General features: G+C 37.7%; 1 protein-coding gene across 2 annotated transcripts in view; it reads right to left on the reverse strand.

Annotated features, from left to right (window-relative positions):
- Positions 1-434: 434 nt before the first annotated feature.
- LOC131436881 (protein gooseberry-neuro-like) overlaps positions 435-23,087 on the reverse strand; it is a 110,995-nt gene continuing 88,342 nt past the window's right edge. For both annotated transcript variants that reach the window (XM_058605850.1, XM_058605848.1), the window contains 2 exons: positions 3,842-4,300; positions 435-3,784 (listed from right to left, as the gene is read on the reverse strand). In XM_058605850.1, the coding sequence (XP_058461833.1) occupies positions 3,441-3,784; positions 3,842-4,300 (803 nt within the window). In that variant the 3' untranslated portion in view covers positions 435-3,440. The remainder of the gene's footprint in view (positions 3,785-3,841; positions 4,301-23,087) is intronic.

Here is a 23,087-nt window from a genome sequence, read left to right on the forward strand (position 1 = left end):
ACCGCAACGATATTTCAATCTAGATTACCGGAGAAAGAATATTCTTTACCTTTGCTCTGCATTTGTACTTGCACTGGACTGTATTTTCCGAAATTGTTTCTAATTCGATCAATTGAAAACGATAGTCCGAACAGATTCAGCCTTAACATCCAATAAATCGTTCAGCTCACGACCTTTATGGGATTGAACGGAATTCCCCTGACTCACTACTAAGTTTCTTCATGTACCATTTTATTTGAAATGATATAACATTGGTTTGCAACCCAAGGTTGGAGTCCGTAACGGTGCTCGGAGAACGGGTTTTAATTCACTAATGTATCGCAGCAAAATGTGGTCGTTTCGGATGGCAAATCAGATGGGCTCACGAATAGTGCAATTAAGGCGTTTTTTTTATTGGGCTTGGTATCAATGGTTTTGAAAATCACTACGCTGGGTTTGGTGAATAACTACTAGCCGTGGGAGTGTTGCGCTTGCCAGTTACGAAAACAAATAAATATGTTATTACATTAACTGATATCCTATGTCTTGTCTTACTACATAAACTGTTTCCGTTGAAGAGTCTTACCGCAAGTTAACTTAAATTTGGAGCTTCTTAGATATACTATTACACTATTGCAAAATAGGAAGTTGTACATATATAGAATGAATACATATTATTAAATAATTTTATCAGTGAACCAGCCAAAGTTCGCCAAAGTAGATTTTAGAGATTTCCTGAAATTCAGAAATTATTCTGGATTCAGGTTGTGCGTGAAATGGTTCAATTAAACGAATCTTGTGAAAAAAAACACTGCTGCCCGATGTTTGACAGTGTACTGAACGAATTCGGTACTGTTTCTCAACCAGACGCGTTTCACTCAAATCCATCCCCAAAAATTTACTGCCTTCGAGCAAGTTTTTTTCTCTATACGAAAACAGCTTTTAAGCAATTATTTTGCGTTATTTGAAAAAAAAGAAACGCGTGGAAAAGTCAACGTAATTCTGTATAGAACTTTCATTATGATCATTAAGATATTTGTTTACTTTATCTTTCTTATATTACAGTGCTCTAACCAATCTTTCTCTCTCTCTCACTCACACCATTTGCAAGTTATTATTAATAACTAAAACAATCATCTTTTAACCTGCACTGAAGAAATTATCGGACTATTCCGTAATAACTGAAAGAGAAAGTGAACAATGAGAATCTGTCGCTTCCACAAAACCTACATTGAACATAACTCAAAATTGAGTGACACACCACTCAAATCCATAAAAAGTGCACGTACTCTAAACTTGAGTTATCACCCATCTACTTCTTTTTGGAGTTAAGGGAGAAAGCTGTCAAAATTTAAGTATTTTTTACCCAAAATAAGAAAAAAATATTAATTCCACTATTCGAGTGAGTTTAACTCTAAATTTGATTTGCTTTCACTCAAAATAAAGTTATTCTTCTTCGTTAATGTTTATACACAAAGTCATTCTTTTTTCTATTAAATGGGAAGCGGAAGAAAGTTATTCAATACGTTTCTTTTCACCGATTTGGAGTCAAAATTGAACGATTTTGATATCATTAGCATAATTGAAACCACAAAATTTATGTTGAAAACATCTATGATTGATGATTCATGGTTTTAAAAACCGGGTCTAGAAAAGGCAATGAAAAGCGACGTATTCTTGGATTCTGAAGTTCGATAGGAATATTCCGAAAACAAAAACGCACTGAACTGCAAGAAGTATTTATTTCAATCAAATGTTTGAAAACTCATCGTTTACTCTAATGTATGAATATATGCGAGAAAACTCACATATTGTTCCCGTTTATGAATTTGAGTAATGGAAACTCAAACCATGAGTTATGTTCAAAGAGCGTGTACACCCTCATTGAACATAACTCAAAATTGAGTGACACATCACTCAAATTCATAAAAAGTGCACGTACTCTAAACTTGAGTTACCACCTATCTACTCATTTTTGCGTTAAGGGACGAAATTGTCGAAACTTGAGTAATTTTTACTCAAAATAAGAAAAAAATATTTTGTTCAAAATTTGAGTTCCTTGCTCTCAAAATGAAGAAATTTTTCTTCGTTAATTTTCATATACAAAGTTATTCTTTTTTCTTTTGAATGCGCAAAATAGTGATCAAAACCGTTTCTTTTTGAACGGTTTGGAGTCAAAATTGAATTATTTTGATATTCTTATGTTGCGCTTTTCACTAAACACAATTGAAACCACAAAACATCTATGATTGACGCTGATTCATGTTTTCAAAACAGGATCTAGAAACGGCAATGGAAAACGACGTATTCTTGCATTCTTTATTTCGATAAGAATATTCCGAGAATGAAAACGCACTGAACTGCAAGAAGTATTTTTATTTCACTCAAATGTTTAAAAACTCAACGCTTACTCTAATGTATGAATAAATGCGAGAGAACTCATGGCAACGAGTTTATTTTACTCAAATCCATACTCAAATTTTGACATATTGTTCCAGTTTATGAATTTGAGTAATCGCAACTCAAACCATGAGTTATGTTCAAAGAGCGTGTAGGTCGTAATGAAAACTCTCGGTTGATATTTCAGACGGCCGTAAGAGCAAGTCTCGATGAACATTAGAAAAGGTCCCAGAACAAATTGGCTCAAATGGTCCCAAGGTCCCAAGTGCAAATGCCAGTTTCTCTTGATTTACTTTCTCTTTCAATTATCACGTCAAATTCCAGTAGTTTAGAACAAATTCAAACAGTGTTGATGGTTTATGCTCTCTTCCTGTGTGAAATGTTAGATGGAAGGATTGCTGATTGGACCGTAATACTCGAAAGAGTATTACTCCACAGTTGCACTCGGGACCTTTTCCAATGTTCGTCTTCAAATGACAGTTTCTCTTTGTTTACTTTCTTTTTTTATTATTGTGATGTGATTATAAAAGATTTTTTGAGTTTCACAATTCTGTTCGATAGTCGAAAGATTCGGGTATTATTTTATGAGTGATAAACGTGGAAACCGCTTGGTAATTAATAGAAGAGAAAATACCTAAACAAAGAAAAACTGTCACTTGTTCTTACGGCCTTCTGAAAAATCAGCCTTGAACTCTATACGGAGCACCGTGTCAGAATTGTACTAACATTCGCAATAAATTAAAAGTTTAATCTTCCGAGAATTTGGAATCTTTGAAATGACTCTGTGAGAAAAATTCGTGCAGCTAACGGCATTATTTGTTCAGCGCTCAATCAAATCGTCAATCAACGTGTGAACTGTGGCCCAAAAACTCGGATACTGTAACTGCATTTTCTGTCACCTAGGAATAAACTTCATCCGAAGAATTTCCTGAACCATGGGGAGCAGATGCAAAAACTTTGGCTGAAGCAATGATGAATTTCACTAAAACAAAAATAGGAAACTTCCGTAAGGATTGGTCAACCGTCAACTGAACATATCACTGTCTGTAGCAACAAGTTACTCATGACCAGTACTTGGCCGCTGCCAGGCTATTGTTGCTGTACGCTTGCTGCATCTGGTGGTATTCCGCTGCCGGAACGGCCGACGGTGCCGATGGTGGACAACCGCTGACCAGATTCGGTCCATAACCTTGTCCCGGATGGGGCGGATAGGATTGACTCCAGGAGGTCTCTTGCTGTCCAATACTGGCCGCAGCAGTAGCTAACTTGGCCGCATAGCTATCTCCCAGAGCTGTGCTGCCAGCGTGGGCAGCCGATGGACTCATCTTAACCGAGGATGAGTTCTCGTGTGCCGGTTTAATGTACTCCTCGTTCATCATCTTAGTGTACTCGTGGGGGATAAAATCTGAAACAAATGGAATTCAGTGATGGCAGCTAAACAACACAAAATCGATTCGCTTACCTTGACTATTTTGATGGAAACTCATTGCATTCGGCCCGAAGTTTTGTCCACCAAAGTGTCCATGCTGGAAACCACCCGCGAAAGAGGCTGGATTCTGGCTAACGAAGTCGTAATTTGCTGCTGCGGCCATCTGGTATGATTCCTGCGTTGGAACGCCCGGATGATACTGACCCATCGGTAGCGAACCGAGGGAACTCAAGGGGGTGGACATCTGCGAACCGGCGTGTTTTCTCAGCCGTGCGCGCCGATTGCTAAACCAAACCTGAATCCGGGCCTCGGTTAGGTTCGTGTTGGAGGCCAGCTCCTCCCGGGTATACACATCCGGGTACTGCGTCCGTTGAAATGCCTTCTCCAGTGCTTCCAGCTGTTCGCCGGTGAAGGTCGTTCGAGATCGGCGCTGTTTGCGCTTCAGTAGGATGCCTGGCTCGGACTCGGTGTCACTCGAGTCGGATCCGCGACCTGTAAGAAGACGAAAACAGAGTGAATGAGAAAACGGTTTGACAAAAAAAAACTTAAAATCAAGCGCTCGAAATGTTAAACATCTGGTGGTCTAGTTTAATTGTTTTTAATTTAGCGTCAAATTGGTTTAAAATTTCGTTGCTTCGGACCATAAGGCCGTCAGTTAAACTTTAATTTCACGCTTGATTACCAGCAAATAATGCAGAAAGCTTCGACGAATCGAAAGTGCTCAGTAAGACGATAGTGAAAGTCAATTCATTTCCGGTGACTGAAGGAAGCTTAGAAGCAATTTTTTTATTGCTACAAATCTCGATCAGTTGATCGATTGCTAAGGAAATAAATTTCTTCGAATATTGCAATGTCAGCAACCAAAACGGATATTCGCCATCAGTTATGCAACCGTGAACTACACTTGCATACAATCTTGTAGATTGCATAGTGCAGAAGCCATCAAGCACAGCTCTTATTAGAAGTTTTGCCCCTCTTTCTATCGTGATAATCTCAAACAGTGAATTTTTCATCCTTCGCCTTAAGCGATCAAGACTTTTTACATCTTTCAAAAACAAAATTTAGCTTTCCCAGAATTTACAAAATCTTATCGACAAATACATCCATAAACGTCAGAACGGCTTTCGCTGCCCGTCTCAATCGAATGGCAAACGGATTTGTCCGAATCCTTATGACAACAGAATCGTAAAACTGCTTTTTTTCGGTGCTGGTGGATGCTCCGGAAGTAGAAAACAAAACATGGAAACCATAAGCCGGCTAAACTCCACTGCGCATTACCGCAATTTACGATTTGTTTGACACAAATTGCTAATTCGTTGGTGGGAAGCCGGTTTGCGAATCTTTACGTTCGAGTTCGAGGACGAAGGTTGTAATACGGAATAAAATTTAACGTTTCGAGAACAAGGCAGAACAGTTTTATTGTCTGTGAGCTAATGAAGATACGGGAACCGTTGCTGTGAAGAGTAACTGTCGGAAAATCGTTTCGACTTTATCGTTGCAATCGTGGGAAATTTACGAGCTGGACAATTCATTCAGACAGAAAATCAATATTGCTAAAGAGTTGCAAAATTTGCCACAAAGTTTTCTCTTGTTAGCCCAGACTGAGACCTACCCCATCGCAGAAACGTGTCATATTTTGACGTTTTACACCCACGCCACTTGATCTACTTAATTAAATTTCCATACACGCACCCCGAAAGAAATCTTGCCCATTAATCTTCCAAAGGTACAAAGCCCTTTTACAGGTTTCACATTTCAAACTCACCGCCAACGCCGCCGCCACAAACAAAACCGTAAAACGGCAGCCCAGAACTTGTCACCGAAGCGGCATAGCTTCAAAGATAAACTTGCTTTGATTCATTGACTTTTTTTCTTCTATCTAAGAAAACTATGCCGGTATAGAAAGGGAGAAAGGAACGTCTCACAAATCCCACAGAATAGGCCCGGAGGTCCCGAGTATTTTTTTCGTTGTTGTTGTCGTCCCGTTTTGTACGACGTGGCATACGAACCCACCCATCAGGAAAGGGGCAAAATAATGTTGTACGACAACCTTCTAATTGTTGTCACACCGCTCGTTCTTGGTTGGCGGGTGGCTTTGATTTTTAGAGTTGCTTGTGTGGAAGACATGCGGTGTATCGGCTTCTAGTGTCACTTTTTCTGATAGGTTATTCTGATAAAAGAAAAACGGCTACGCGGAAGCGACGATGATTAGTGGGTGCTTCGAACAGGCTACTGCGATGCTTCGGGTAATTAGTACATATCGAAATCGGATTGATGCTTGGGAGGGAATCGACAACTGTTCGGCAAGTTTAAGATTTTAAATAATACTTCTTTGTTTTTCAGCAATTGTGGAACTTTTGATTGTTTGGAAGTCATTTACAGAATACGTTTAACGGAACGTTTTGATGTCCGACACGTATGAATATTTCGATAATGACAGCGCTAAACAAATCTTGACGAACGGTGAAGTTTCAAACGGCAAAGACAGCTTGCAAACGTATAGGTAATGTCAATCATGTGTGCGTAAAAAGTCCCATCATTTTTTTCCGGATTGGATCAGATAACACTATCATATAGTTGAAATGAAACAAATCAGTCGTTTCTGCTTAGAATGGTAATTCATTAAAAGAAGAAGCTTCGAACGAAACCTTTTCCATTTTGCTGAAAATTGCAAGTGAAAAATAATTTGGTTCCAGTTTCCTTGCACTACCACTTATTCATTTCCAGAATTTAGTTCAAGTTCCAGAATTCCAGAGTTCCTGTTGAGACATCAGTTGTAGAATCCAAATCCAGTTCCATTATGCAGTGCCCGAATTCTGTTACACAATTTTCAGCTCCAGAATTAAAATTCAGAATGGACCCGAAAGACAATAGTTAAAAGGTCCTTAATAAACTTAATAAAAAAAAAAAAAATTCAGAATCCAGGTCTCATAAGAGGCTTTTGTACCGAACCAGTAGCAATATTCTGCAGCAGCTGCATCGCATTCAAGGTACCACTTTAAACTTGTTTCAAGTGAAAAAAGTTCAACGATTCTTTTCTTCTATGACTTTCTTTGGGTATAAACTACCATAACCTTTTCAATTTGTAGACACTTATGTTATGTTAATGAGATTTAACTGTGGCAACCCTGCACGTACCCTGCTAGGCGGCGGTGTTTTCTTCGTCCGTACCAGCACGTACCGATGCGTACCAGATTTGCATCATTTTGTATGACAGTTTGAAAGTTTTGACACTCATCGACTTATAATTTCGGAATCTGGATGAAATTGCACAGTATCTTTTAAGATAAGACAGCTTTAATTTTTTTAAGAGTGCTTTGATTTGAATCATGATTTGTGAAAATCGGTTTAACCGTTGCTGAGAAACCGAAATGAGTTCCGTTTTTTGTAGCTTTTCTTCATTATTATCAGAGCCTTCGGAAGCAGAAACCGGGAATTAGTAGTCCCAAAGTAGATTTATGTATCCACTAACTAACAAGGTCTGTCAACTAGATGAATTTACTAGTAAGTTTTATATAAATTTGCACCTCGTTTCACCATCCCGCTAGAAACAACTTCACTAATCGCCCTGTAATACCGAAACCGGAAGTCAGACCTGGATCAACTTTTGGGAGACATTTTAAAGAATTTCATGACCTTTTATTTGCATCTCCGCTTGTAAAAATCGGTTAAGAAATTTCCGAGCAAATTCAGTACGCATTTTCTTATAAGGTTGCACATATCGGGATAAGACTCAATAGCGATCTTTGCAACCATAAGACCTTTCGTTTGAATCCAAGTTTTGTGGAAATCGGTCACGCCATCTTTGAGAAAATCCAGTGACATTATTTGTCACATACATACATACATACATACACACAGACATTTCGACGAATGGAGTCGTATGATATATGACACTCGGCTCTCCGGGCCTCCATTCAAAAGTCGGTTTTCACAGTGATTGCATAGCCTTTCTAAACGAGAAAGACAAAAAAGGTCCCATTACTTTGAACTGAGCAACTACCGTTCTCGAAAAAAGAGCTATTGCTCATTCATTATTTCACAAGAACTAGTTCTTTTGAACCCTTCGCAAACGAATTGGCCATCTCTAGTTGAAACACCAACAGACAATCCATTCGAACACGGTTTCCTTTCTTGTAGCAAAGTCTTGGCTTTACATTCCTTTTGTGGAATTTGGCCTTTCTGTTTCAACAGACTTCGCAGCCGATTCTTAGTGTACAGAATCATTGCATGGCTAGTACTATGGATCCTACTGACACTAAGAACCCTTCATTTCTTTTGCGCTTATTAGATTATCTTAAAATTTGGCGCCCTACAGTATTTGATCTTAATTTTTGTGTGAAATTTTATCGTTCGGTTTAGCCTCGCAGTTCATAAATATAGGATTTTGGGTGTGTCATTTCATCGCGATTTGGTACAACAACTAATGCATGTTTTTCTAAGTCAGAAATTGGGAATGGAAGCTGAAGGTTGAAACTACACAACCGTACAGATAAATTGAGTAAAACATAGGTCTAATGGGTATTCTTCAATTTCCAAAATGTGTCCGGTTCTACGCCATAGGGTGTCCGGTCGCAGTTTCTGATATTTTGGATTTTGAGTTAGTCACTTCTTTATCAGAAACTTTACGTCTGCTTAGCAGTTTAATTTGAACTGCTTTGCACTGATGTGTCAAAGACGAAGCGTAAAAACTATTAGACTGTAATTTTCTTCAATAAATAACTCTTACCAAGGCTTCGCCAATAGGCGGATTAAAATAGTGTTTTGTATAGTTTCTTGAAGTAACAAGAATTTTTAACACGTTCTGTTTGGTACATCGAAATAATACATATATGACACCAAGGATATGTGTTTTCGAGAAACCATGCATAAAGCCATGTAATGTTTGCGCACAGTTACTGAACTGAATAAACCACCCGTCTCACAGCGGTTCGAATCAATAAAAAGCTGTTTTAATCCACCTAGTGGTGTAATGATGCCTTTCTCATATTACTCATAACATCAAAAATATTACTGTGGAATTCGCAAAAACAACTGTTCATTGAATAGAAATAGGAAAGTTTGTTCGGACTTAATCTAACAAACCCTACAAATCCTGTTTACCCTGTAGCTCCGGAACCGGAAGTAGTATCCACAACAAACTTAGGAATTCCGTATGAAACTGTAAGACTTTTCCTTTGAACCTATAAATTTGTGAAAATCGATTTGGCCATCTTGAAGGAAATTGAGAGAGACCCTTTTGCAGTTTTTAATCACTATTTCCAATTCTTCCGAAACCGGATTCAGATAACCGATATAGCCGAAGTTGGTTTGATTGCCAGCAACGAATATGACCAAAAAATTGGAACAGTTTTAAACCTAGTTAAACCTAGACTTACTGTTTCATGCTCTATTTGGATTAAATCATTTAAACGAAATCTAACAAACGAAGCGAACCTGCGTTTCTAGTACTTCTGCATATGTATGTAAGTCAAGCTAAACAGCATGAATCAGCAGCATAAAACATGTAGTAGGATTATTACTTTTATTATTATTATTGACACCATTACACCACCGGCACGGTATTACTGCACTACCGGATGTGAAAATTTTATATTTTTTTCAAATAAATTTGAATTCATTGACATTCGTTTATTTTTTCGGTCGTACTGATCATCAAATTGCTATAATTTTTATCAAGCACCGTCTTTTTCCAATATTACACACTAGCAGCAGACATCCGTAACCGTTTCGGTTTCTTCATAGCATGTACGAAATAAAACAAAGCACGCATCGTTTGTTTTATGTTTTCATCTTCTTTCGGTTTGGTACGTATTGTCGCTCTACATATATGACGATTTGAAAACTTTGACACTCATCGCCCTGTAACTGCGGGACCGGAAGTCGGATCCGGATAAAATTTAACAGTAGCTTTAAAGATACTATGAGCTTTAATTCAAACTAAGATATGTGAGAATCGGTTCAAGCATCGCAGAGAAATCGAAGTGAGTTCTATTTTTTTAGTTTTTCTGCACCACTTTCGGTGCTTCCGGAACAGGAAAAGGGCGGACCAGTAGTGCCGAATTATTCTTTTATGCCCACAAACTAACAAGCTCTGCAAATTAGAAGGATTTAACAGATAGTTCTATGGGATTTGTACCTGTTTTTGACCATCGTACGTGAAAAAATACTAATGAAATTTGTAATTTTCCACTCATCACGCTTTAGTTCCGGAACCGGAAGTCAGATCTGGTAAAAATGTTCTAGACATTTATTAGAAAACTATAAAACCTTTCATTTGAATCTTAGTTTGTGAAAATCGGTTGAGAAGTTTCAGAGAAAATTGAATGCACACTTTTTCCCCAATTTTTTCACATATTACTCTGTAACTCCGGAACCGCAAGTCAGATCCAAATGAAATTCAATAGCAGGCTATGGGACTATAAGACCTTTTATTTGAATCTTAGTTTTCTATAATCGGTTCAGCCATCTCTGTAAAAAGCGAGTGCATATTTTTTCCAATTTTTGTACATATCATAGTATTTCTCCGGAACCGGAAGTCGGATCGGGGTGAAATTCAATAGCAGGCTTTGAGACCATGAGACCTTTCATTTGAATCCTAGTTTTTGAAAATCTGTTGAGCTATCTCCGAAAAAAGTGAGGGCATATTTTTGTTACATACATACACATACACACACACGCGGATGGACACACACACAGACATTTGCTCAGTTCGTCGAGCTGAGTCGAATGGTATATGACATTCGGCTCTCCGGGCCTCGTTTAAAAAGTCGGTTTTCACAGTGATTGCGTAGCCTTTCTATATGAGAAAGGCAAAACGTGGACATAAATCAGTAGCTGCCAAACCGTTCTTTTAATGCATATAGTTGCTTTTAAGAAATTATTTACAAATATATACCACGAAATTTGATTCTATCCGTAATTGTTCATGGCCTACTTTGACAAAAAATATAATCATAATTTTTTTTTGAAGAGATAGAAAATCTTTTTCTTCTACAAAGTTTTAGAAAGTTAATTTACTTTGTCAAAATACCAAAAGTCTAGGTCGCACCATTTCGGATATACTAAGCATTTTTATTGCAACCCTTCTTAAAATCAGTTTTTTATTCATAATTTGTTTCGAGTTTTTTTATGCATACTTTGTTTGGAATAATTGAAGAAAATAAAAAATCCCATATTTTTGTTGAGGGTAGTGCATAGGTTTGTTGTTTCCTGGCAAAGTTATACAACATTTTATTTTTTTTTACCTATGATAAAACCTTACACCGAAGCGAAATAAGCAACTTTATGCAGCTGATTTTTACAAAATTTATAGGAAAAGATATGCCCAATACTATAAAAAAAATCTAAGTGGAACTCGATGGAGCTTTCTTTTCTTTTCCTTTTCCAAGTTAGTTTTAGTTATTGAATTATGAAAACCACTTTAAAACTAGTTTTCTAATCATAACTTGTTTCAAGTTATTTTTTATACATACTTTGTTTGAAATAATTGTAGAAAATAGAAAATCACATAATTTTGTAGAAGGTAATGCATAAGTTTTCTGGAAAAGTTATACATCATTTTACCTATTTTTACCTAGGAAACCTTGTGCCGAAGCGAAATATGCAACTTCTTGCAGCAAACTTTTACAATACTTATAGGAAAATATATTCCTAATCGAATTTATTTTCCAATGAGAATATCCTGAGTACTATTCGTGCGACTCATTTTCACTATGGCCATGCTAAATGGTTAAGAAACGGAGGGCGTCACGCGTCTGCTATTTCTGTAACTGACTTTTGCAGTGAGCGTAGAGATGGGAAATTCGCTCCTGAGCTATTCCAGTGAATCGAATCTTTAAAGTGAGCTGATAGCTCACAGCTCTTTCTAAAATAACCGCAGCTCACCAGTTAACCGCACTGGTGAGCAGAGATGCCAGGTTCACAGCTGAATCTGTGTTTCACAGATTTTCAACCTTTTGCACAGATTTTAAAAAATGGCACAGATTTTCACAGATTTCTAAAAATGGTCACTAATTTACACATACTCTGAAATCGATCACAGATTTTTGAAATTCATTACAGTTTAGCACCAAAAATTACAGAGCGGTAGGAAATAGTGAGACCTTTTTTTTGCTTACTAAAATGATCCCGATCAGCTATTATGGAAACGGGGAAACGTGCACAGATTTTGCACAGTCAGATTTTTGGCTTGATCACAGATTTTTGAAAAAATGACTTGGCATCCCTGCTGGTAAGGTGGAAACAAGCTACGAGCTGAACGGGTCTTTGGCTCTTGAAGAGCGAGTTATAAATGAGAAGAAATGTGTGCATGAGCTTTTGTTCGTTCTTCCAATTGTGATTGAATGAGCCATTGCCAATAGGAAATCTGATCTCTCACTCAGTAGGCTAAGGTACATTCACTTTTGCAGATATTCTCAAGTGAGACATAATAATAATTCGCAGACAAGTTAGTTCGCATAGCATTGTTCTTTGTGTATCATAGATTTCGATCATGCATATGAAAGAAAAACGGAGTAAAGAAAACGGCGCTCAAAACAAACCTTCACCTGATCGGTTCGGAGCTGCTCACCGGTATGAACTGCTTCGCACATCTCTAAGTGAGCGTCGCACGATCAGCATATCGTCATAAAAAACGTGTTGCTTCGCGATAACTCAATTTATTTACACGTTTAAAATGTAATCTCTTCGTAAAAGTTTGTACTTTTACAATACTTTTTCATACTTTGTTTGGAAAACATTTTTCCATTTTTTAAATATGCGTTGAACTTTGATAATTTTTCGGACTTTCAACATATAAAACTAACTTTGAAAAGGCATACAAAATTTGCATCGAGTTCCACTTAGATTTTTTCTAATATTGTTATTTGCCAGAAAGTAAACAAAATAAAAATCACAATAATTTGCTTAAGTTACACGTGCAAGCATGAGCTTGTTTATACGTGTTTACGCGCACTTTGTAGTAGGTACTTAGGTAATAAAGGTAGATTCTACTTAGATAAAACCAAAATAACTGCTTTTAAAATAAAGTGAATATATCTCAGAAAATAATTTCTTTACATTATTTAAATCTTCAGCAAAAATACTTCAAATGTTCAAATGTTCTTGTGAAACTTCTTCGAACACACGTTAGCTCTTAAAAATCAGTGAAAGTCAGTACAAACTTTTGACCGTCTTTTTCTAGTTTGGGACCACTGTGCGTCTGATCGAAACCTCAAAATCGTTTCCATCTGGGAAGCATCGCAATGTATTATCACATTTCCAATTTCCAATCTCGAGAGCCATTCAAGTTGAAGTAGTTTGAAAGTAGCGACTCCGTTTGGAATTGTCGGGCAAACGAGCTAAAACTCAATGCCAACTGCAAATGTTCCCTCTAGCTTTGTCGCTTTATATTCAACGCGGTTCGTCGAACAAACCCATCATCACATTTCCTGAATCGGCCGCCGTTGACGGACCAGGACAAAACGTAGGATAAAATCTCACCCAGACTGCACGGCGTTCATGTGGGAAAACTCGGATGCTCACGGTGTCATCATTCAATCACCGCTCCATCCAACCTACCGTTGCCGCAGTTCAACTTCTCACCGGTATATTACAAGAGTCTTCTCCCACCGGCAGAAGACCCAGATTCTACCGAAGCGACAGCGACGGGTGCCGTTCATTCTCAAATATAGCAATACTAAGCTGTTCGTCCGAACGTACGGGCAAGGGGCATCCCATAACAGCATCAAAAGGTTCCGACTGAGGTCTCTCTGTTTTGTTTCCAATTTTCCTTGCCCGAGGGCTCACCGGGCTCACTCAATTTAGTTCGTACCGCAAACGCACTAAACGGTCGCCATTCGGAACCCGGTCCGATTTGGATCGGTCAGCCAGTTGAGCACCAATAACGTTCACAATGAAAGGCTGTTATTAAACAAGAACTCTAACTTCAACCCAAACGACCCGGCTTACAAGGGTTCTTTACGGTTGCGGCCCCGGGTACCCTCCGGGTTTCGGGCGCACACATCGACCGGGAGAATGTGCCGACCGGAGCACAAAACACGGGTCATTTGGGAAATAATCGCAGATTGCGCGCGAATGACGGCAGCCGTACGTTTCATACATTCGGAGTTCGGCCTTCCACACGGAATTAAACGATTAAACGAAATTACGTGTAGTTCAGGAAGTTCTAATTGAAAGCGAATTCATTGATATGATTTTATTATATATACTAGTAGGAATACTGTTCGATATGGTTCTTTCGTTAGCAATGATCCATCGAATATTGTCCATATAAATTCACGAAAAGGTTTATTTTGGAAACACCGTACACGAAAAAAATGAGAAACAAAGAAATGATCATAATGGCATTCCTCTCAATAGCTAGATCTTTTTTGAAGTCAATTGTGTCAGGGTTTGTATCATTTGATGGATAATTTATCATCCGCCGCAAATGATTCAATCACTGTCATGTAGTGGAATTGTTGAAGCATCATTCCAAAACTTGATTCATTTACAGTTTTATTGCATAGTCAAAAATGTGATGTATTTGCTTTGAGCGAAACATGGCTTACTTCAAACATAGCTTTAAATTTTAATGACTTTAACATTATACGTCTCGATAGAGACTCTCCGTATGGTGGAGTGCTTTTGGGAATTAAGAAATGTTATTCCTTTTATAGATTAAATATTTCTTCGACTTCTAGCATAGAAGTGGTTGCTTGTCAATATTCCTCCAAGAGCTCAAGTTGGACAGCGAAAGCTTAATGAAATTGTCGAAACCCTTCCTGCTCCACATTTGATTTTGGGAGATTTCAATTCGCACGGAATTATGTGGGGTTCCGTTTACAATGATAGCAGATCATCTTTAATACAAAACATTTGTGACAATTTTAGCATGACGGTATTAAATATGGGTAGCATGACACGGATCCCAAGACCTCCGGCACGCCCAAGTGCATTAGATCTATCTCTTTGCTCAACATCAATTCGACTAGATTGCACCTGGAAAATACTGCCTGATTTACACGGTAGCGATCATTTACCAATCATCATCTCAATTAGCAGTAGCAATTGCATTGCTACTTCCGCTAGTATTCCATATGATTTGACAAAAAATATCGACTGGATTAAATACCAAAGTAGTATCTCTAGTATTTTGAATTCAATGGAAGAGCTCCCTCCACTTGAAGAATATGACTTCCTCATTTGTTCGATTCTGGAGGCAGCAGAACAATCCCAAACTAAACGCTTTCCTGGGCCAACGACTAACAGAAGGCCTCCCAACCCCTGGTGGGACAAAGAGTGCTCAGAGGCTAAACTCGCAAAACAAAATGCTTGCAAGACGTTTCTAAAACGGGGAGGAGGAACTCCTCAGAATTTTGAAAAACTTATGGTTTTAGAAACCAAGTACAAGAGCATACTTCGAGCCAAAAAATGTAGCTATTGGAGACATTTTGTCGAAGGTTTGTCAAGAGATACCTCAATGAGCACTCTTTGGAACACGGCCAGACGAATGAGGAATCGTAACGTGGGCAATGAGAGTGATGAATACTCGAACCGATGGATATTTGACTTTGCTAGGAAAGTTTGCCCAGATTCTGTTCCTACGCAGAGCATTATACGGGAATCTCCTCCAAATAATGGTTTTATTAATAACCCATTTTCAATGATGGAATTTTCTATAGCACTCTTGTCTTGTAACAATAACGCTCCAGGGTTGGACAGAATTAAATCCAACTTGGTGAAGAATCTGCCAGACCTTGCAAAAAGACGTTTGTTGGAATTGTTCAACAAGTTTCTTGAGCAAAATATTGTTTCACCTGACTGGACTTACCTCCATTCAAAAGCTGAGGAAACCAGCTTCCAATCACAACTCATATAAACCCATTGCAATGTTGTCCTGCATCAGAAAATTGTTCGAAAAAATTATTCTACACTTGGGTCGAGACGAACGGTTTGTTGTCAGATACTCAGTTTGGCTTCCGTAGAAATAAAGGGACGAATGATTGCCTTGCATTACTTTCGTCTGACATCCAAATTGCCTTCGCTCAAAAACAACAAAGCAAAGCCTTGATATTACATTCCTGTAGAGGAATTTGACCTTCTGTTTCAACAGACTTCGCAGCCGATTCAGAGTGTACAGAACCATTGCATGGCTAGTGGCTGGCGATCCTACTGACACTACGAATCTTTCCAGGTCGGGGCTCGAACATACGACAACTGGTTTGTAAAACCAACAAATGGCATCTGTATTTTTAGACATTAAAGGATCATTTGATTCAGATTCCATTGATATTCTTTCAGACAAGCTCCATCAACATGGACTTCCAGCGATTATAAATAATTATTTGCACAACATTTTGTCATAGAAATGCATGTATTTTTCACATGGCGATTTGGCAACATTCAGAATTGGCTACATGGGTCTCCCGCAAGGCTCATGCCTCGGTCCGCTCGTCTATAATTTTTACGTGAATGACATTGACAACTGTCTACCCGGGTAGGTGTAAATAGCAAACAAAGGTCAAAATAATAACAAATTTTACCATCATATCTTGGCTTGATGTTTCTTTGTTGTCATAGCGATACTTGATATTTTCGTGATATTTTATCAAGGGATCAAAACATTGTACAATATCTGTTCAACATCAGAATTAGTTATAATATCTTATTTCGTTATTGATGAGCTATTTCAATTTCATTAAGTAAATTGATGCAGTAGTTCTATCTTCAAATAAAATACCATTGAATAAACTGCATCAGAATCAGATAAGAGAAATACTTAAGATATTACTCTATTCTCAATGCTAGAATATAAAATAATTAACAAATTCATCTTCTATAAATATTTTGCTCTTGGTTTGATATTACAATGACAGAATTTTTTATTTTGTTGCTATTTTCTCATGCAGGCTTTGTTATGATTTTTGATATTTTAACTCTTATTTCAAACTAAATAATGTTAATTTCTACCATTGAGATGTTTGATTTTAAAAACAGAATTTGGTATTGGTTTGCAAATCACTTCTACCCGGGTAGTAACCCCATGTACACTAAGACAATTGACAGATGATGGCGTGGTTTCAGTTACTGGCCCCAAAGCTGTTCATCTGCGAATACCTTTGTACCTTAGATAACTTGTTCGTTTGGGCTGTTCATTTGGGTATCGAATTCTCTGCGGAGAAAACAGAGCTGGCCGTCTTTTCAAGAAAACATGATCCAGCGCAGCTTCAGCTTCATATGATGGGAAGAATGATCCAACAGGTTTTGACTTTCAAATACCTCGGGGTGTGGTTTGATCCCAAATGCACTTGGGGAGGACACATTGGGTATCTGCTAACAAAATGCCAACAAAGAGTAAATTTTCTTCGAACAATAACAATCTTGGTGGGGTGCTCATCCGTAAGATCTAATGAAATTGTATCAGACAACGATACTTTCAGTGATGGAATATGGATGCGTTTGCTTTCATTCCACTGCACACTCTCATATTATCAAACTGGAGCGAATTCAGTATCGTTTTTTTTAATAACTATTTATTGGAATATGAGTTAAAATTAAATTATTGAGATTTAAATTGGGTGTTCAGCCACAAGTGGTGACTTTTCAGCCCTATTATATATATATGATTTGGTTATTACCATGAGGACATTATTTGCATCCGCAATTCTGAGATTTTTGTGTAGGGAAAATTCTAAACCTACTTGTGTTGTGTAATGGGGAAAAGGAACTTATATACTAACTTACTAACTAATACAGAGAGCGAATCGATTCAATTGAAGATTGCATCGATTTTTGTCGGAATTTGCTTATAATATTTTGTGACATTACATCTAATGGTTCTATATTTGAGAGTCTGTGTAACTCATTTTTACTAAACCAGGGAGGACGCTTCAAAATCATTTTCAGAATTTTATTCTGAATCCTTTGAAGCGTTTTCTTCCTGGAATTCAGTATCGTTGTTTGCGAATTGCTTTAGGCTGCATGCATTCGACACATACAATGAGTCTTGAAGTTCTGGCGGGAGTTCTTCCATTGAAGGATCGTTTTTGGGAGCTTTCGTCGCGACTGCAAACAAGATGTGAGGTACTGAATCCCCAAGTTTTTAATAACTTCGAAAGGCTAGTTGAGCTTCAATCTCAAACAAGATTCATGACAGTATATTTTAACCATATGTCACAGGAAATCAACCCTTCAAACATACGCCAACTGGATTGTAAGACCAGCACCCTATGCATTGGGCCGCCAACCCGGGCCATTCGGTGCAAACTCTGGTAAATCATACTGATCCAATTTCGATGCGCAAAAAGGTATTTAATTTACTTTATATTCATTGTAATCGTTTTTGCCTTTCTCATATAGAAAGGCTATACAATCACTGCAAAAACCAACATTTGAACCTAGGCCCGAGGGGCCTAATGTCATATACCAATCGACTTAGCTCGACGAGCTGAGCAATGGCTGTGTGTGTGTGACAAATATTTTCACCCACCTTTCTCGGAGATGGCAGAACCGATATTCACAAACTTAGATTCAAATAAAAGGTCTCACGGTCACACACAAAGCTCATGAATTTCATTTGAATCCGACTTCCGCTTCCGGAATTACAGGGTGATATGCATGAAAGATGTGAAAATAATGCACAAAACTACAAAGATCAGCCCCATGGGGTTGTTCGAGCCATTGATGTGGAACAAGGCAACCGAAATTTCTAATGATCTACAATCAAACAGTTCAATCAATCGTCACACTTTTGAATCCGCAATTGCACGAGAGTCTGCTTAGATTGATCATGATTAGGAACCAACACCGAACATTGTCTTGATTTGTATTCATTTGATAGCCGACGAAATTACATCAATATCCCAAATGTATGCAATTAGATGTTTGTACATACTTGCGATACTGATTTTGATATTATAGCTTCTCTTCGTTAAGCTTCTGTTCAAGTTTTGTATGCAAGCAGTGATTTTTATAGCGTTAAGTTTCTCAACCATTCTGCGATTTCGGTTGAAGCGATAAACTATTTCTCATTATGAATCGCGTTCATCTAATATAAAATAAAAATTAATATTAGGCACTCAAAACTTACCCTGGGGTAGTTGTCAATTTCTCAGGCGAAACGATATAACATGGAATTTCATCCGAGCTTGCATAACACAAGATCAGAGCATACCAATTAAAGCTTCTAATCGTTTTATGACACTTTTTGCCTTGCTGTCTAGCAACAACCTCTAGCATGCTACGCGTAAGACAGAAACGTTCGCTATAATTTTGCTTCTATTTATAGATTCGCGTGCTTCCAACAGCTCCGCTTTTGCATCGATTGACTAATCAAAGCGATGCTTTCCCTTTGATATTATCGCTTACTCCTTCAAAACCGTCGTCTATGGCAGGGAAATCCGATATGCCGGAGATTTTTAGCAGACAAAATAGGACACTGCTCTCTACTAATCAAAATTTCAGTCATTTATAATTGAAAATACGTGGCTTGATACATTCAAATCGAATCTTAGAAATATTTTCAATCAAATAATGAAATAATAGTAATAATTGATACATAATATACTGAGATGTAAGTGTTTGAAACGTGACCACATTTCTTCGTGTATTTTTCCTTGAGTTTCTAATTAGCACCCCTATATAGAAAATAAAAATGTGTTCCACATAAAAAAATGTGAAAATAATGTCGCTCACTTTTTTCGGAGATGGAAGTTCTTAAGATGCCATAAGAATATCCCAATTTTTATTCGGATCAAACCCCTGGTTCCGGAGATAGGGTGCTTAGTATGAAAACGTTAATTTCAGGAATACTTTGTTTGTAAGCTACCTCTTTATATTGGCTAGTGATTTTCTCTAGTTTGCAGATCATGAAACTCTGAAACCATTGATAGTCCCATAAATGATTTGCTGAATTTTATCCAAGTCCGCTAACCGGTACACATTTTTCCCACATTCAAAACGTAAATTTGTAGTTCATGTTAGTGTATGGTTGAATGAACCGAATGTCACTATGCCGATATCCAGCTTTCGGTTCCGGAAGTACCGGCAATAATAATCAAATATGATGAAATGGAACTCACTTCACTTTCTCACATATGATTGAATAGATTTTCACCAACTTAAATTCAAATGTAGTGTATCAATTTAGTAGTATTATGAAACAGAAATCTTCAAAAGTATTTTCTGAACTTTTCAAACTGTAGTATTTCGGGGAAATTTATGCTGTAATATACAGGAAAAAGTGAAATGAGAAAAGCATCATTACACCACTAGGTGGATTAAAACAGGTTTTTTATTATTTAGTTTTTCGACAGAATGGTATGCAAAAGTTAATTTTCTACTCGTTGTAATTTTTGAACAGTTTTTGTAAAAAATTAAATAAATTATTTTCCAACCATAAATTGTTCACGGAATACTGGCTTTTTAAACATTCCTAAATATTGTTTTATGTAAACGTAATGTAAATATTTCAAATTGAAACGTATGAGTTTTTTTGCGTTTTCAGTGAACTGACAGCGTTCGAAAACAACAATTTTGTTTGCTTGAAAGGTTGTGGCAAAATCTTGAGATATGTTAGTTAAATCGAGAACATTTTAGTTGATACAATCAGGGCGTTAAACAATAATTACAATATAGTAATTTTGTGATCTGGGGGTTCTCCGTGTACTTGTGTAAAAGATCTGGTTTCTCCAACTTCTCGATGCTGGAGATTCGTAAGATATCGAATATCTAAGCACTGACATTTATTGCTTGAAATCCTTATACTGTTTACTTGTTCGTGCTACTCTGGAATATTGTTCAGTAGTTTGGAATTTCCCTCTACTACAATGGAGCTCGATACAACGAATGGAATAAACGATGCCAGTATTGGCTTACAAAGATCATTTGATCGAGTATCATCAGGATTCGACTTCGAACTTCCACGTAGCCCAATCGAAACGAACAGTTTTACTTAGCATTAGAAATTCAGTATCCGGACCGCATTGTGTTTGTTTATTTTACAATTAATAAATAAATTGATTAGACGAATGAAGTCCGAATCTAAAATGCGTTACAATTTGTGCTAACCGTTCATAATAAGATTCGTCTGTGGATTCCGTATTTTGTAGTGACTTGCAATACACCTCTTTCAAATCATTGCTACCCTGAACTATAGCAACTCTCAGAGGTCCTCAAACTGGCGGCATGTTTTACATGATTACCGTACTGCCGCAACAAAACACTACACGCATCAGCATTATCGCAAAACAAACGCATTATTTATTATTTTTCTCTGACAACCAATTTTCCACCCACCATTGAATTTATCGGGTTTTTTTTTATCGCAACAACATTCTTTGACAGCAACATTCTAGGATAACAGCAACGAAAATATTGTTATTTGATTCCATTGTTGTCTATTGTTCGGGTGATGGGCGTAGAATGATGCTCGGCATTGGCAAAGGGAATTCGAAGACACGAACCCAGTGCAGCTCCAACCGAACAATTGCTTCAATCGTAACCGACCTCAAGTCCGAGCTGAACTCGGAAAAGTGTCCTTTATTGCCACCGTAATGGGCTCTATCGGTACCTGCGTTTGTTACCATCCGAAACGTGTGAAAGTTAAACAAGGATGATCAATTTTTCATCCCTTCGTTGTGACGTTTCTCAGCTTCAAGGCTGACGAAACCGCCTCCTTCTGTTCCAGGTTGTTGTTCACTTCAGAGACCTACTTTTGTTGTTTGATGTTTTTCCTTTCTCTGATGGTGAGATGCCGCAAATGTCACTTGTCATACTTGCTCGAAGAATTGTGTAAGGTCTCTACGGTTCTTCTTTTGAACTCATGGGAATTCCATGATCAACTAGATTGCTCAGATGAAAAATCGATAATTTCACCTGCATCAAATGTAATCAAAACTTCAATTAATGCAAAACGGATTCTCATCCTACGACAATTACGGCTCGAAACACAGGCTCTACATTTCACAGCTTGCTGTGGCTGCCTTCTTAATTGAGTTCTGGATATCGAAAACTCATCCTGAAAATGATTCCTCACCTTTTTCATCGAATCGTAACTTCGCTGCTCGACGCGCCCTTTGAATTAGTGACGGATACCGTTTGCCTTCCGCTCCCAGAACAATAAGTCGAATCCTGCGATGCCGACCGACATGATATTGATCCAGTTCGGATAGGACCGTTCCGTTCCGTTCCGTTTTTTTTGGCGCAGTTGTTATTCGACGATTAATCCTATCACAGGAAAAGAAAACCGAACCGACAGCGGAATGTCGGCCGATTAGTTGTGTTCTTTTGATTCTTCCGTTGACTGTTCTTTTTGTAGACTCTCTTCAGAATACTCTATTCTGGGCTGTCTTGTTCATTGACGGGTTGCGAAGAGATATTAAGCTCAGATTAATAATGAACAAAAAAAAAAAACACCAGGAAGCGTGAACCGTTTGCACTTTGAAACGTGCAGGAAGCAGGAAGTTGAAGATAGATTGATGTATATTTGTTACATTTTTTCATTGCTTAGGAATTTGAACGGCACTTAATTTCGGTAAAATATTGTGATAATCTTGATTTAAATTCAAATGTAATGAACAGAACCGAACGCTGACATTAGCATGCTTGAAGCGAAAATCCTGCTTATAGAAAATCGAGTTGAGTTGAAGCTAAAATAATCTCAGTAGATGTTTTATTGTTTACAGATATCTGTAATTTGTTGTTAATTGGTTTTTGTGCTTATCTGAACTGTCCCGGGGTGGCGGTTCAATACGTAGGACACTGGTCGTACAAGTCAGCAATGATGAAGTATGATGAGAATCGTCTGCGAAGTTTGTTGAATCAGAATTTCGAATCCCCCAATGCAATATCAATAGGCTTCGCTACACTTACGTGTTTTGACAAATGGTTGAATTTTTTTCAGCCACTCTTTCTCGTAGAACATTGAGCTCATAGACTAAATTGTAACGAGAATTTGAAGTTTCAGGCCGCAGCTGCAAATCGCTTGCAACATCAGCATTTTTTTCCTTCCCATCATCAGTTCAACGTTCGTACCGATTAAAAACACATGTCATGACACATCCGGATTTTTAAGGTGCGTGCGAAAAACTATTTGAACTAGCTACACTCCTAATTTTAATTGAAAATACTCAATAGGTAAGAAGTTACATCCATTGGAATGTGATTCAATTTGACTTCCGTGCACCTTTCAATTGCATCCTGAATTTAAATTTATAAAAAAAAACCATTAAAAATATTTCAGCTGCAACTCCTTCGAAAGGCACGAACCATTTTACCGTCAATATGCTAACTTCCA

The sequence above is a fragment of the Malaya genurostris genome, chromosome 3 (assembly GCF_030247185.1).
Source record: "Malaya genurostris strain Urasoe2022 chromosome 3, Malgen_1.1, whole genome shotgun sequence".
Lineage (NCBI taxonomy): Eukaryota > Metazoa > Arthropoda > Insecta > Diptera > Culicidae > Malaya > Malaya genurostris.